The sequence below is a fragment of the Pseudophryne corroboree genome, chromosome 1 (assembly GCF_028390025.1).
Source record: "Pseudophryne corroboree isolate aPseCor3 chromosome 1, aPseCor3.hap2, whole genome shotgun sequence".
NCBI classification, from domain to species: domain Eukaryota; kingdom Metazoa; phylum Chordata; class Amphibia; order Anura; family Myobatrachidae; genus Pseudophryne; species Pseudophryne corroboree.
The window spans coordinates 705,820,869-705,838,227 of record NC_086444.1 but is presented as its reverse complement, the minus strand read 5'-3'; the positions used below and the strand labels follow the sequence as shown (position 1 = coordinate 705,838,227).

At 46.1% G+C, this 17,359-nt stretch overlaps 1 protein-coding gene across 5 annotated transcripts in view; it reads right to left on the bottom strand.

Moving 5' to 3' along the window:
* The window catches only part of CREB3L3 (cAMP responsive element binding protein 3 like 3), a 330,836-nt gene that overhangs the window by 24,927 nt on the left and 288,550 nt on the right, over positions 1 to 17,359 (bottom strand). For all 5 annotated transcript variants that reach the window (XM_063914872.1, XM_063914871.1, XM_063914870.1 and 2 more), the window contains one exon: positions 4,262 to 4,368. In XM_063914872.1, coding sequence (XP_063770942.1) covers positions 4,262 to 4,368 — 107 coding nt within the window. The remainder of the gene's footprint in view (positions 1 to 4,261; positions 4,369 to 17,359) is intronic.

Sequence of the window (17,359 nt, the reverse complement as noted above, 5' to 3'; positions counted from 1 at the left end):
TGCTGCTAATATATAGACTGGTTGATAAAGAGATAGTATACTCGTAACTAGTATGTATGTATAAAGAAAGAAAAAAAAACCACGGTTAGGTGGTATATACAATTATGGACGGGCTGCCGAGTGCCGACACAGAGGTAGCCACAGCCGTGAACTACCGCACTGTACTGTGTCTGCTGCTAATATATAGACTGGTTGATAAAGAGATAGTATACTCGTAACTAGTATGTATGTATAAAGAAAGAAAAAAAAACCACGGTTAGGTGGTATATACAATTATGGACGGGCTGCCGAGTGCCGACACAGAGGTAGCCACAGCCGTGAACTACCGCACTGTACTGTGTCTGCTGCTAATATATAGACTGGTTGATAAAGAGATAGTATACTCGTAACTAGTATGTATGTATAAAGAAAGAAAAAAAAACCACGGTTAGGTGGTATATACAATTATGGACGGGCTGCCGAGTGCCGACACAGAGGTAGCCACAGCCGTGAACTACCGCACTGTACTGTGTCTGCTGCTAATATATAGACTGGTTGATAAAGAGATAGTATACTCGTAACTAGTATGTATGTATAAAGAAAGAAAAAAAAACCACGGTTAGGTGGTATATACAATTATGGACGGGCTGCCGAGTGCCGACACAGAGGTAGCCACAGCCGTGAACTACCGCACTGTACTGTGTCTGCTGCTAATATATAGACTGGTTGATAAAGAGATAGTATACTCGTAACTAGTATGTATGTATAAAGAAAGAAAAAAAAACCACGGTTAGGTGGTATATACAATTATGGACGGGCTGCCGAGTGCCGACACAGAGGTAGCCACAGCCGTGAACTACCGCACTGTACTGTGTCTGCTGCTAATATATAGACTGGTTGATAAAGAGATAGTATACTCGTAACTAGTATGTATGTATAAAGAAAGAAAAAAAAACCACGGTTAGGTGGTATATACAATTATGGACGGGCTGCCGAGTGCCGACACAGAGGTAGCCACAGCCGTGAACTACCGCACTGTACTGTGTCTGCTGCTAATATATAGACTGGTTGATAAAGAGATAGTATACTCGTAACTAGTATGTATGTATAAAGAAAGAAAAAAAAAACACGGTTAGGTGGTATATACAATTATGGACGGGCTGCCGAGTGCCGACACAGAGGTAGCCACAGCCGTGAACTACCGCACTGTACTGTGTCTGCTGCTAATATATAGACTGGTTGATAAAGAGATAGTATACTCGTAACTAGTATGTATGTATAAAGAAAGAAAAAAAAACCACGGTTAGGTGGTATATACAATTATGGACGGGCTGCCGAGTGCCGACACAGAGGTAGCCACAGCCGTGAACTACCGCACTGTACTGTGTCTGCTGCTAATATATAGACTGGTTGATAAAGAGATAGTATACTCGTAACTAGTATGTATGTATAAAGAAAGAAAAAAAAACCACGGTTAGGTGGTATATACAATTATGGACGGGCTGCCGAGTGCCGACACAGAGGTAGCCACAGCCGTGAACTACCGCACTGTACTGTGTCTGCTGCTAATATAGACTGGTTGATAAAGAGATAGTATACTACTAATATTATATATACTGGTGGTCAGGTCACTGGTCACTAGTCACACTGGCAGTGGCACTCCTGCAGCAAAAGTGTGCACTGTTTAATTTTAATATAATATTATGTACTCCTGGCTCCTGCTATAACCTATAACTGGCACTGCAGTAGTGCTCCCCAGTCTCCCCCACAATTATAAGCTGTGTGAGCTGAGCAGTCAGACAGATATATAATATATATAGATGATGCAGCACACTGGCCTGAGCCTGAGCAGTGCACACAGATATGGTATGTGACTGACTGAGTCACTGTGTGTATCGCTTTTTTCAGGCAGAGAACGGATATATTAAATAAACTGCACTGTGTGTCTGGTGGTCACTCACTATATAATATATTATGTACTCCTGGCTCCTGCTATAACCTATAACTGGCACTGCAGTAGTGCTCCCCAGTCTCCCCCACAATTATAAGCTGTGTGAGCTGAGCAGTCAGACAGATATATAATATTATATATAGATAATAGATGATGCAGCACACTGGCCTGAGCCTGAGCAGTGCACACAGATATGGTATGTGACTGAGTCACTGTGTGCTGTGTATCGCTTTTTTCAGGCAGAGAACGGATTATAAATAAAAGTGGTGGTCAGTCACTGGTCACTATCAGCAAAACTCTGCACTGTACACTACTGAGTACTCCTAATGCTCCCCAAAATTAGTAAATCAAGTGTCTAAACGGAGAGGACGCCAGCCACGTCCTCTCCCTATCAATCTCAATGCACGTGTGAAAATGGCGGCGACGCGCGGCTCCTTATATAGAATCCGAGTCTCGCGATAGAATCCGAGCCTCGCGAGAATCCGACAGCGTCATGATGACGTTCGGGCGCGCTCGGGTTAACCGAGCAAGGCGGGAAGATCCGAGTCGCTCGGACCCGTGAAAAAAAACATGAAGTTCTGGCGGGTTCGGATTCAGAGAAACCGAACCCGCTCATCTCTAAAATATTTACAAATATTTGCTATGTGTAAGAATAGGTTAAAATGAATATAACTTGCACTAACATTGATAATATAATTCAAATTCTAAAGCCAGTCATGTCATAGACCTAGCTGCATCCTCCTGGTGGGAATGCACCAGAGCAACACTATTTCTACCTCTCACGGGTCCAGTCTCTTAAGGTGGGTACACACTAGACGATATTTTGAACGATTTGCCCGACTCCGACAGATCAGAACGACAAATCATCCAGTGTGTATGCACTATTTGCGCACCCCTGCAGTCGTCAGCGACGTCTTCTGGTCGGACCTACAGCCATCAAAATCTGAATATATTGTCAACGACAGCATACTCCTGTATGTGGCCACTGACGATATCTTGCGCAGAATTGCAGAGTGTGTACACACTATATTGTTTGTCCGAGAGATCAAGGGAAATTAGTGACGACATTTCATCATTTGCTGGTCTAAAGTGTACCCAGCTTAACTGTTAGGTTTATTCTTGGTAACTTAATCTGGTCCAGAGGCTAATAAAAAATATGTTGATGCAGTCACATTCAGTATGACCTGGTGATTTAGCCTGGAAGCCCCCATATGGGGCGATATGTGAAGGGTTTAATTGATTAAGCTTAAAATTAAATAAATTTCTCACTTAAGGGGAGATGTACTAAAGTAATAATGTGGAGAGAGATTAAGTACCGGCGAATCAGCTCCTAACTGCCATATTGCCAGCTGTGACAGGAGCAGATTGTTTGGTAGTTTATCTCTCTCCATTCTAACACTCTCCAAGGTTTTGTACATCTCCCCCTTAGAATTCACTGCTCTGCATTTCTCAGATGGCTATCCAACTCTTCACACAGTGAGCCCACAGTGTTTCACTCTCTGCTGCTTGCCGAAGCGGATAACCATCTAAAAAACACATCAGCGAGTTTTATGTGAGAAATGAATTTTATTGTATGCTTTTATTTTGTTTTTATTATATATTTTTTTAAAAATCTATTTTGAACTGATTTTTTAAAGCCTTTTTATTTTATATGATACTATGAAGTTCAATACATTGATTTTAATGTAACTGAGAATATTTTCTATGACAAATTTTTGTACTTGAATATTCATATGAGGTCTCTGGAGTGGTTTATCCCTAAAATCAAAATTGAATTGTGCCAATAACTATCATTCACTTTATACTGGGTGGACATTACTATATGTATAGCTCATTCTATAAGGATTTGATTCGTCACCAAAGTTTTTATAACAAATCAACACTTATTCCAAGGACTCATTTCAACAGTATTTACATCAGTGCTAGAGAACTTAATGTATGGTTTCAGTTGGGGGGGATGCTGTTAGATAAATAAAAATATATTTCCGAGACCATATTTTATATGTTGTTAGTGGACCTTAGAGCACTGCAGAACCCATCATGTCATGTTTGCTAAATTTTACAGCTTAGTTTGCATAACAGTAATGTCTAAAGTTAAAAATAACAATTTTAAAAATGACCTCTGACATACCGAAAAAGAGGAAGCAAAAAACAATTCCAGTGACAAATCATTAATATACGCAGACACGCTGTACCTCAACTAAATAAATTAAAACTGGTCCGTACTTCTGAATTGCATGCAAAAGTGTTGCATGCTTAAGCAAAAATACAGTACATACATTCAACATAAAACCAATATGAATCCCAAGGTGCATATATATTTGTATATACCTGGTCTCCAGTCCATCCATGTATTCTTTCTTCTTTTTTCGACTTTCTTGAGCTGATTGTTTGTTCCGGATCTTGCGACGTATTTTTTTAAGGACACGTTCTTCATACTGAAAAAAAGTGGTGGAACATGTTTGGAGAGATGCTTCATAAATAGAAGATGGAAACAAAAGCAGATAATTTTCCAAGCCCAGAACAAGTGTAGACCCTTCTTACATCTCAGCCCTGATGTATTTCTCTCATCAATAACAACCATTATCAATTATTAACCCTTTTGGCATTATAAGAATAATATGGATTAAAAATTATAGTCTCTCTCGTTGTTGCAAAGCATCATAATTTCAAGAGCCATATTAATCTACATAAGTGACTGAGTACCTACGATTGAAATCTAATGAACGTATAAAGGTTTAGTTGTGTTTCCCAAAAAAGCATTAATCCACAGAGAATGATAAAAATAAGAATTTACTTACCGATAATTCTATTTCTCATAGTCCGTAGTGGATGCTGGGGACTCCGTAAGGACCATGGGGATTAGCGGCTCCGCAGGAGACTGGGCACATCTAAAGAAAGCTTTAGGACTATCTGGTGTGCACTGGCTCCTCCCCCTATGACCCTCCTCCAAGCCTCAGTTAGGATACTGTGCCCGGACGAGCGTACACAATAAGGAAGGATTTTGAATCCCGGGTAAGACTCATACCAGCCACACCAATCACACCGTATAACCTGTGATCTGAACCCAGTTAACAGCATGATAACAGAGGAGCCTCTGAAAGATGGCTCACAACAATAATAACCCGATTTTTGTAACAATAACTATGTACAAGTATTGCAGACAATCCGCACTTGGGATGGGCGCCCAGCATCCACTACGGACTATGAGAAATAGAATTATCGGTAAGTAAATTCTTATTTTCTCTAACGTCCTAAGTGGATGCTGGGGACTCCGTAAGGACCATGGGGATTATACCAAAGCTCCCAAACGGGCGGGAGAGTGCGGATGACTCTGCAGCACCAAATGAGAGAACTCCAGGTCCTCCTCAGCCAGGATATCAATTTTGTAGAATTTTACAAACGTATTTGCTCCTGACCAAGTAGCTGCTCGGCAAAGTTGTAAAGCCGAGACCCCTCGGGCAGCCGCCCCCAGATGAGCCCACCTTCCTTGTGGAATGGGCATTTACAGATTTTTGGCTGTGGCAGGCCTGCCACAGAATGTGCAAGCTGAATTGTACTACAAATCCAACGAGCAATAGTCTGCTTAGAAGCAGGAGCACCCAGCTTGTTGGGTGCATACAGGATAAACAGCGAGTCAGATTTCCTGACTCCAGCCGTCCTGGAAACATATATTTTCAGGGCACTGACAACGTCTAGCAACTTGGAGGCCTCCAAGTCCCTAGTAGCCGCAGGCACCACAAATAGGTTGGTTCAGGTGAAACGCTGAAACCACCTTGGGGAGAAACTGAGGACGAGTCCTCAATTCCACCCTGTCCGAATGGAAAATCAGATAAGGGCTTTTTCAGGATAAAGCCGCCAATTCTGACACGCGCCTGGCCCCGGCCAGGGCCAACAGCATGACCACTTTTCATGTGAGATATTTTAACTCCACAGATTTAAGTGGTTCAAACCAATGTGACTTTTGGAACCCAAAACTACATTGAGATCCCAAAGTGCCACTGGAGGCACAAAAGGAGGCTGTATATGCAGTACCCCTTTTACAAACGTCTGAACTTCAGGGACTGAAGCTAGTTCTTTTTGGAAGAAAATTGACAGGGCCGAAATTTGAACCTTAATGGACCCCAATTTCAGGCCCATAGACACTCCTGTTTGCAGGAAATGTAGGAATCGACCCAGTTGAATTTCCTCCGTCGGGCCTTACTGGCCTCGCACCACGCAACATATTTTCGCCAATTGCGGTGATAATGTTTTTGGGTTACATCCTTCCTGGCTTTGATCAGGATAGGGATGACTTCATCCGGAATGCCTTTTTTCCTTCAGGATCCGGCGTTCAACCGCCATGCCGTCAAACGCAGCCGCGGTAAGTCTTGGAACAGACAGGGTCCTTGCTGGAGCAGGTCCCTTCTTAGAGGTAGAGGCCACGGATCCTCCGTGAGCATCTCTTGAAGTTCCGGTTACCAAGTCCTTCTTGGCCAATCCGGAACCACGAATATAGTGCTTACTCCTCTCCATCTTATCAATCTCAGTACCTTGGGTATGAGAGGCAGAGGAGGGAACACATACCCTGACTGGTACACCCACGATGTTACCAGAGCGTCTACAGCTTATTGCCTGAGGGTCCCTGGACCTGGCGCAATACCTGTCGAGTTTTTAATCATGTGGAAGACTTCTGGGTGAAGTCCACACTCTCCCGGGTGGAGGTCGTGCTGAGGAAGTCTGCTTCCCAGTTGTCCACTCCCGGAATGAATACTGCTGACAGTGCTATCACATGATTTTCCGCCCAGCGAAAAATCCTTGCAGCTTCTGTCATTGCCCTCCTGCTTCTTGTGCCACCCTGTCTGTTTACGTGGGTGACTGCCGTGATGTTGTCCGACTGGATCAACACCGGCTGACCTTGAAGCAGAGGTCTTGCTAAGCTTAGAGCATTGTAAATGTCCCTTAGCTTCAGGATATTTATGTGAAGTGATGTCTCCAGGCTTGACCATAAGCCCTGGATATTCCTTCCCTGTGTGACTGCTCCCCAGCCTCGCAGGCTGGCATCCGTGGTCACCAGGACCCAGTCCTGAATGCCTAATCTGCGGCCCTCTAGAAGATGAGCACTCTGCAACCACCACAGGAGGGACACCCTTGTCCTTGGTGACAGGGTTATCCGCTGATGCATCTGAAGATGCGACCCGGACCATTTGTCCAGCAGGTCCCACTGGAAAGTTCTTGCGTGGAATCTGCCGAATGGGATTGCTTCGTAGGAAGCCACCATTTTACCCAGAACCCTTGTGCATTGATGCACTGAGACTTGGCTCGGTTTTAGGAGGTTCCTGACTAGCTCGGATAACTCCCTGGCTTTCTCCTCCGGGAGAAACACCTTTTTCTGGACTGTGTCCAGGATCATCCCTAGGAACAGAAGACACGTCGTCGGAACCAGGTGCGATTTTGGAATATTGAGAATCCAATCGTGCTGCCGCAACACTACCTGAGATAGTGCTACACCGACCTCCAACTGTTCCCTGGATCTTACCCTTATCAGGGAATTGTCCAAGTAAGGGATAACTAAAATTCACTTCCTTCGAAGGAATATCATTTCGGCCATTACCTTGGTAAAGACCCGGGGTGCCGTGGACCATCCATACGGCAGCGTCTGAACTGATAGTGACAGTTCTGTACCATAAACCTGAGGTACCCTTGGTGAGAAGGGTAAATTTTGACATGAAGGTAAGCATCCTTGATGTCCCGAGACATCATGTAGTCCCCTTCTTCCAGGTTCGCAATCACTGCTCTGAGTGACTCAATCTTGAATTTGAACCTCTGTATGTAAGTGTTCAAAGATTTTAGATTTAGAATCGGTCTCACCGAGCCGTCCGGCTTCGGTACCACAACAGTGTGGAATAATACCCCGTTCCCTGTTGCAGGAGGGGTATCTTGATTATCACCTGCTGGGAATACAGCTTGTGAATGGCTTCCAAAACTGTCTCCCTGTCAGAAGGAGACATCGGTAAAGCCGACTTTAGGAAACGGCGAGGGGGAGACGTCTCGAATTCTAATTTGTACCCCTGAGATATCACCTGAAGGATCCAGGGGTCTACTTGCGAGTGAGCCCACTGCGCGCTGAAATTCATTGAGACGGGCCCCCCACCGTGCCTGATTCTGCTTGTAAAGCCCCAGCGTATACTGAGGGCTTGGCAGAGGCGGGAGAGGGTTTCTGTTCCTGGGAACTGGCTGATTTTTGCAGCCTTTTTCCTCTCCCTCTGTCACGGGGCAGAAATGAGGAACCTTTTGCCCGCTTGTCCACGAAAAGACTGCGCCTGATAATACGGCGTCTTCTCATGTTGAGAGGCGACCTGGGGTACAAACGTGGAATTCCCAGCTGTTGCCGTGGCCACCAGGTCTGAAAGACCGACCCCAAATAACTCCTCCCCTTAATAAAGCAATACTTCCAAATGCCGTTTGGAATACGCATCACCTGACCACTGACGTGTCCATAACCCTCTACTGGTAGAAATGGACAACGCGCTTAGACTTGATGCCAGTCGGCAAATATTCCGCTGTGCATCACGCATATATAGAAATGCATCTTTTAAATGCTCTATAGGCAAAAATATACTGTCCCTATCTAGGGTATCAATATTTTCAGTCAGGGAATCCGACCACGCCAACCCAGCACTGCACATCCAGGCTGAGGCGATTGCTGGTCGCAGTATAACACCAGTATGTGTGTAAATACCTTTTAGGATACCCTCCTGCTTTCTATCAGCAGGATCCTTAAGGGCGGCCATCTCAGGCGAAGGTAAAGCCCTTACAAGCGTGTGAACGCTTTATCCACCCTAGGGGGTGTTTCCCAATGCACCCTAACCTCTGGCGGGAAAGGATATAATGCCAATAACATTTTAGAAATTATCAGTTGTTATCGGGGGAAACCCACGCATCATCACACACCTCATTTAATTTCTCAGATTCAGGAAAACTACAGGTAGTTTTTCCTCACCGAACATAATACCCCTTTTTTGGTGGTACTCGTATTATCAGAAATGTGTAAAACATTTTTCATTGCCTCAATCATGTAACGTGTGGCCCTACTGGAAGTCACATTCGTCTCTTCACCGTCGACACTGGAGTCAGTATCCGTGTCGGCGTCTATATCTGCCATCTGAGGTAACGGGCGCTTTAGAGCCCCTGACGGCCTATGAGACGTCTGGACAGGCACAAGCTGAGTAGCCGGCTGTCTCATGTCAACCACTGTCTTTTATACAGAGCTGACACTGTCACGTAATTCCTTCCAACAGTTCATCCACTCAGGTGTCGACCCCCTAGGGGGTGACATCACTATTACAGGCAATCTGCTCCGTCTCCACATCATTTTTCTCCTCATACATGTCGACACAAAAATACCGACATACAGCACACACACAGGGAATGCTCTGATAGAGGACAGGACCCCACTAGCCCTTTGGGGAGACAGAGGGAGAGTTTGCCAGCACACACCAGAGCGCTATATATATACAGGGATAACCTTATATAAGTGTTTTTCCCCTTATAGCTGCTGTATAGTTAATACTGCGCCTAATTAGTGCCCCCTCTCTTTTTTAACCCTTTCTGTAGTGTAGTGACTGCAGGGGAGAGCCAGGGGAGCTTCCCTCCAACGGAGCTGTGAGGGAAAATGGCGCCAGTGTGCTGAGGAGATAGGCTCCGCCCCTTTTTCGCGGACTTTTCTCCTGCTTTTTTATGGATTCTGGCAGGGGTTAAAATTCATCCATATAGCCCTGGGGGCTATATGTGATGTATTTTCGCCAGCCAAGGTGTTTTTATTGCGTCTCAGGGCGCCCCCCCCCAGCGCCCTGCACCCTCAGTGACCGAAGTGTGAAGTGTGCTGAGAGCAATGGTGCACAGCTGCAGTGCTGTGCGCTACCTTGTTGAAGACAGGACGTCTTCTGCCGCCGATTTTCCGGACCTCTTCTGCCTTCTGGCTCTGTAAGGGGGCCGGCGGCGCGGCTCTGGGACCCATCCAAGCTGGGCCTGTGATCGTCCCTCTGGAGCTAATGTCCAGTAGCCTAAGAAGCCCAATCCACTCTGCACGCAGGTGAGTTCGCTTCTTCTCCCCTTAGTCCCTCGATGCAGTGAGCCTGTTGCCAGCAGGTCTCACTGAAAATAAAAAACCTAAACTAAAACTTTCACTAAGAAGCTCAGGAGAGCCCCTAGTGTGCACCATTCTCGTTCGGGCACAGAGATCTAACTGAGGCTTGGAGGAGGGTCATAGGGGGAGGAGCCAGTGCACACCAGATAGTCCTAAAGCTTTCTTTAGATGTGCCCAGTCTCCTGCGGAGCCGCTAATCCCCATGGTCCTTACGGAGTCCCCAGCATCCACTTAGGACGTTAGAGAAATAAAAACATTTCAAGAAGGAAGTCAAATGTGCTTCTGGTGTTTTATCCTATGGCTTATTCAAGATTATTTGCAGATCTGTGGTACAATAATTTGATGTTGGAAACTATTGTCTGGTGGTCGGTATCATTGCCAGACAATAAATCCCTACAATGTAGAAAGATCATGGAGTGCAGTAATGGTGAAAACCTATTCTGTCTTCCATAAACTCAGAGAACCCATATTTGACCATAGTCACTGATTTTATGGGGTGCGTGGCTTATCATAGGGGGCAGGGGCGTGATATGGCAGTAGAGGAAGTGAGTGGGGGTGTGGCTACATGATCGCGTCATCATTTCCATGCCCCCTGCGGTGCAATGCCAATACTACTGGCATTATACAGCAGAGGGTGTGATTCAGCATGATCAGCCCCTTGGAACCACCCACTTTCACAGACGGTTGCGGGGGAATGCGGTTGGTAAAGCCCAGCTCTGGGAGACTTGCCCATTTTCCCTAGGGGGGGGGGGGGGGAATCAGGAGCACCACCCAATATTCAGGGTCCTACCAGCCGTTCCAGGAAAGTAGGCAAGTATGCACTTGATTCGGTACCTTAGTAGCTATTGATCAGTGATCACCTGTGATTTATCAAGCACTACGGAAAACATTATTTTCTCTATCGTCCTAAGTGGATGCTGGGGTTCCTGAAAGGACCATGGGGAATAGCGGCTCCGCAGGAGACAGGGCACAAAAAAGTAAAGCTTTACTAGGTCAGGTGGTGTGCACTGGCTCCTCCCCCTATGACCCTCCTCCAGACTCCAGTTAGATTTTGTGCCCGAACGAGAAGGGTGCAATCTAGGTGGCTCTCCTAAAGAGCTGCTTAGAGAAAGTTTAGTTTAGGTTTTTTTTTTCTTTACAGTGAGTCCTGCTGGCAACAGGATCACTGCAACGTGGGACTTAGGGGGAAAGTAGTAAACTCACCTGCATGCAGAGTGGATTTGCTGCTTGGCTACTGGACACCATTAGCTCCAGAGGGATCGAACACAGGCCCAGCCGTGGAGTCCGGTCCCGGAGCCGCGCCGCCGACCCCCTTGCAGATGCTGAAGCGTGAAGAGGTCCGGAAACCGGCGGCTGAAGACTCCTCAGTCTTCATAAGGTAGCGCACAGCACTGCAGCTGTGCGCCATTTTCCTCTCAGCACACTTCACTGGGCAGTCACTGAGGGTGCAGAGCGCTGGGGGGGGGCGCTCTGAGAGGCAAATATAAACCTTATACAAGGCTAAAAATACCTCACATATAGCCCATAGGGGCTATATGGAGATATTTAACCCCTGCCTGACTGGAAAAATAGCGGGAGAAGAACCCGCCGAAAAAGGGGCGGGGCCTATCTCCTCAGCACACGGCGCCATTTTCTGTCACAGCTCCGCTGGTCAGAACGGCTCCCAGGTCTCTCCCCTGCACTGCACTACAGAAACAGGGTAAAACAGAGAGGGGGGGCACATTAATGGATATATATATATATATTAAAGCAGCTATAAGGGAGCACTTAATATAAGGATATCCCTTGTATATATAGCGCTTTGTGGTGTGTGCTGGCAGACTCTCCCTCTGTCTCCCCAAAAGGGCTAGTGGGTCCTGTCTTCATTAGAGCATTCCCTGTGAGTTTGCGGTGTGTGTCGGTACGTGGTGTCGACATGTATGAGGACGATATTGGTGTGGAGGCGGAGCAATTGCCAAATATGCAGATGTCACCCCCCAGGGGGTCGACACCAGAATGGATGCCTTTATTTGTGGAATTACGTGATGGTTTATCTTCCCTTAAACAGTCAGTTGAGGACATGAGGCGGCCGGACAATCAATTAATGCCTGTCCAGGCGCCTCAAACACCGTCAGGGGCTGTAAAACGCCCTTTGCCTCAGTCGGTCGACACAGACCCAGACACGGGCACTGATTCCAGTGACGACGGTAGAAATTCAAACGTATTTTCCAGTAGGGCCACACGTTATATGATTTTGGCAATGAAGGAGACGTTACATTTAGCTGATACTACAGATACCGTAAAACAGGGTATTATGTATGGTGTGAAAAAACTACAAACAGTTTTTCCTGAATCAGAAGAATTAAATGACGTGTGTGATGAAGCGTGGGTTGCTCCTGATAAAAAGTTGATAATTTCAAAAAAGTTATTGGCATTATACCCTTTCCCGCCAGAGGTTAGGGCGCGCTGGGAAACACCCCCTAAGGTGGACAAGGCGCTCACACGCTTATCCAAACAAGTGGCGTTACCCTCTCCTGAGACGGCCGCACTTAAGGATCCATCAGATAGAAAGATGGAAGTTATTCAAAAGAATATATACACACATGCAGGTGTTATACTACGACCAGCTATAGCAACTGCCTGGATGTGCAGTGCTGGAGTAGTTTGGTCAGAATCCCTGATTGAAAATATTGATACCCTAGATAGGGACAATGTTTTACTGTCGTTAGAACAAATAAAGGATGCATTTATCTATATGCGTGATGCACAGAGGGATATTTGCACACTGGCATCTCGGGTGAGTGCTATGTCCATTTCAGCCAGAAGAGCCTTATGGACACGACAGTGGACAGGCGATGCGGATTCAAAACGTCACATGGAGGTTTTGCCGTATAAAGGGGAGGAGTTATTTGGAGTTGGTCTATCAGACTTGGTGGCCACGGCTACTGCCGGGAAATCCACTTTTTTACCTCAAGTCACTCCCCAACAGAGAAAGGCACCGACCTTTCAACCGCAGCCTTTTCGCTCCTACAAAAATAAGAGAGCAAAGGGCTTGTCGTACCTGCCACGAGGCAGAGGAAGAGGGAAGAGACACCAACAGGCAGCTCCTTCCCAGGAACAGAAGCCCTCCCCGGCTCCTGCAAAAACCTCAGCATGACGCTGGGGCCTCTCAAGCGGACTCGGGGACAGTGGGGGGCCGTCTCAAAAATTACAGCGCGCAGTGGGCTCACTCGCAGGTAGACCCCTGGATCCTGCAGATAATATCTCAGGGGTACAGGTTGGAATTACAGACGGATCCTCCTCATCGTTTCCTGAAGTCTGCCTTACCAACCGTCTCTTCCGAAAGGGAGAGGGTGTTGGAAGCCATTCACAAGCTGTACGCTCAGCAGGTGATAGTCAAAGTACCCCTATTACAACAAGGAAAGGGGTATTATTCCACTCTATTTGTGGTACCGAAGCCGGATGGCTCGGTAAGGCCTATTCTAAATCTGAAGTCCTTGAACCTCTACATAAAAAAGTTCAAGTTCAAGATGGAGTCACTCAGAGCAGTGATAGCGAACCTGGAAGAAGGGGACTTTATGGTATCCTTGGACATCAAGGATGCGTATCTACACGTTCCGATTTACCCCGCACACCAGGGGTACCTCAGGTTCATTGTTCAAAACTGTCACTATCAGTTTCAGACGCTGCCGTTCGGATTGTCCACGGCGCCTCGGGTCTTTACCAAGGTAATGGCCGAGATGATGATTCTTCTTCGAAGAAAAGGCGTATTAGTTATCCCATACTTGGACGATCTCCTAATAAGGGCAAGGTCCAGAGAACAGCTGGAGACAGCTTTAGCACTATCTCAAGAGGTGCTAAGACAACACGGGTGGATTCTGAATATTCCAAAATCCCATTTAATCCCGACAACTCGTCTGCTGTTCCTAGGAATGATTCTGGACACGGTTCAGAAAAAGGTTTTCCTTCCAGAGGAAAAAGCCAAGGAGTTATCCGATCTGGTCAGGAACCTCCTAAAACCAGGAAAAGTGTCAGTACATCAATGCACAAGAGTCCTGGGAAAAATGGTGGCTTCTTACGAAGCAATTCCATTCGGCAGATTCCATGCAAGAATATTCCAAAGGGATCTGTTGGACAAATGGTCAGGGTCGCATCTGCAGATGCACCTGCGAATAACCCTGTCACCAAAGACAAGGGTGTCACTTCTGTGGTGGTTGCAGAAGGCTCACCTATTAGAAGGCCGCAGATTCGGCATTCAGGATTGGATCCTGGTGACCACGGACGCCAGCCTGAGAGGCTGGGGAGCAGTCACACAAGGAAGAAACTTCCAGGGAGTATGGACGAGTCTGGAAAAGTCTCTTCACATAAACATTCTGGAACTAAGAGCAATCTACAATGCTCTAAGCCAGGCGGAACTTCTCCTGCAAGGAAAGCCGGTGTTGATTCAGTCGGACAACATCACGGCGGTCGCCCATGTAAACAGGCAGGGCGGCACAAGAAGCAGGAGTGCAATGGCAGAAGCTGCCAAGATTCTTCGCTGGGCGGAGAATCACGTGATAGCACTGTCAGCAGTGTTCATCCCGGGCGTGGACAACTGGGAAGCAGACTTCCTCAGCAGACACGATCTTCATCCGGGAGAGTGGGGTCTACATCCAGAAGTCTTCAACATGTTAATAGACCGTTGGGAAAGACCAATTGTAGACATGATGGCGTCTCGCCTCAACAAGAAACTGGACAAATATTGCGCCAGGTCAAGAGATCCACAGGCAATAGCTGTGGACGCACTGGTAACTCCTTGGGTGTACCAGTCAGTGTATGTGTTTCCTCCTCTGCCGCTCATACCAAAGGTATTGAAGATCATACGGCAAAGAAGAGTAAGAACAATACTAGTGGTTCCGGATTGGCCGAGAAGGACTTGGTATCCGGAACTTCAAGAGATGCTCACGGACGAACCGTGGCCTCTACCTCTGAGAAGGGACCTGCTACAGCAGGGTCCCTGTCTTTTTCAAGACTTACCGCGGCTGCGTTTGACGGCATGGCGGTTGAACGCCAGATCCTAAAAGGGAAAGGCATTCCAGAAGAAGTCATTCCTACCTTGATTAAGGCACGGAAGGAAGTCACCGTGAAACATTATCACCGCATTTGGCGAAAATATGTAGCGTGGTGCGAGGATCGGAGGGTTCCGACGGAGGAATTCCAACTGGGTCGTTTCCTACATTTCCTGCAATCAGGATTATCTATGGGTCTCAAATTGGGATCCATTAAGGTTCAAATTTCGGCCCTGTCAATATTCTTCCAAAAAGAATTGGCCTCTGTCCCTGAGGTCCAGACTTTTGTCAAGGGAGTACTGCATATACAGCCTCCTGTGGTGCCTCCGGTGGCACCGTGGGATCTAAATGTAGTTTTAGATTTCCTCAAATCCCATTGGTTTGAACCATTGAAAAAGGTGGATTTGAAATATCTCACATTGAAAGTGACTATGTTACTAGCCCTGGCCTCTGCCAGGAGAGTATCTGAATTGGCGGCTTTATCTTATAAAAGTCCTTATCTAATCTTCCATTCGGATAGGGCAGAACTGCGGACTCGTCCGCATTTTCTCCCTAAAGTGGTATCAGCATTTCATCTGAACCAACCTATTGTGGTGCCTGCGGCCACTAGCGACTTGGAGGACTCCAAGTTGTTGGACGTTGTCAGAGCCTTAAAAATATACATTGCAAGGACGGCTGGAGTCAGGAAATCTGACTCGCTGTTTATATTGTATGCACCCAACAAGTTGGGCGCACCTGCTTCTAAGCAGTCGATTGCTCGTTGGATTTGTAACACAATTCAACTTGCACATTCTGTGGCAGGCCTGCCACAGCCTAAAACTGTAAAAGCCCACTCCACAAGGAAGGTGGGCTCATCTTGGGCGGCTGCCCGAGGGGTCTCGGCATTACAACTCTGCCGAGCAGCTACGTGGTCGGGGGAGAACACGTTTGTAAAATTTTACAAATTTGATACCCTGGCAAAGGAGGACCTGGAGTTCTCTCATTCGGTGCTGCAGAGTCATCCGCACTCTCCCGCCCGTTTGGGAGCTTTGGTATAATCCCCATGGTCCTTTCAGGAACCCCAGCATCCACTTAGGACGATAGAGAAAATAAGAATTTACTTACCGATAATTCTATTTCTCGGAGTCCGTAGTGGATGCTGGGCGCCCATCCCAAGTGCGGATTATCTGCAATACTTGTACATAGTTATTGTTAACTAATTCGGGTTATTGTTAAGGAGCCATCTTTAAGAGGCCCTTTCTGTTGTCATACTGTTAACTGGGTTTAGATCACAAGTTGTACGGTGTGATTGGTGTGGCTGGTATGAGTCTTACCCGGGATTCAAAATGCCTCCCTTATTGTGTATGCTCGTCCGGGCACAGTACCTAACTGGAGTCTGGAGGAGGGTCATAGGGGGAGGAGCCAGTGCACACCACCTGACCTAGTAAAGCTTTACTTTTTTGTGCCCTGTCTCCTGCGGAGCCGCTATTCCCCATGGTCCTTTCAGGAACCCCAGCATCCACTACGGACTCCGAGAAATAGAATTATCGGTAAGTAAATTCTTATTATTAAGCCTATGGAAAACATGTTTCCTGGGTTGGGCAAATTACATGTACCCTATCACCTCCATAACGGAACCTGCACAAGTGGGGGCACTCAGATTTGGACTATGTTAGTCCTCTTTTTTTAAATACTGTGGAATCTCAGTAGCTATAATAAACAGACAATATTACTATGGATTATGGTAAACATACTTTTTCTATAGATGATATATTACTGTACACACAAAAAAAAATCCACATGGTGGGGAGATGTTACACCCAAATCTCCAAAGTCTAATGTCAAATGAATGTGGTAGGTTTTCTAGCTTTTTGCTGTTTTGTAAAGGTAGATTAATGTTTAAGCAAGAACTACAACATATTTATTTGCAATATTTATTTAAAAAAAAATAGCTGCAGTACCCAGCTCCACTCGGATAGATAAAGATAGTTAGATACTGTAGATAGATAAAATATGTGTCAAGTCACTGACTTAAAATATAAATGAATAATGAATAATAAAAAATGACAGTTCAGGTGCTAGAGTCCGTTATTCTTAATAAGGATTAGTTAGTCAAGATTAGATGCAATAAACCAATGTGTATATTGTGCAAATGGCAACTTTTCAAATCAGTGTGATTCTTATTCAAGCTCAGCCAAATAGGATGCCAAAGGCAGAGTATGTTCAACCAACCAAGCCGTGCGTATTTCATAGCATGATCACACACCTAAGAGTGGTATACCTATCTTCTAAAAT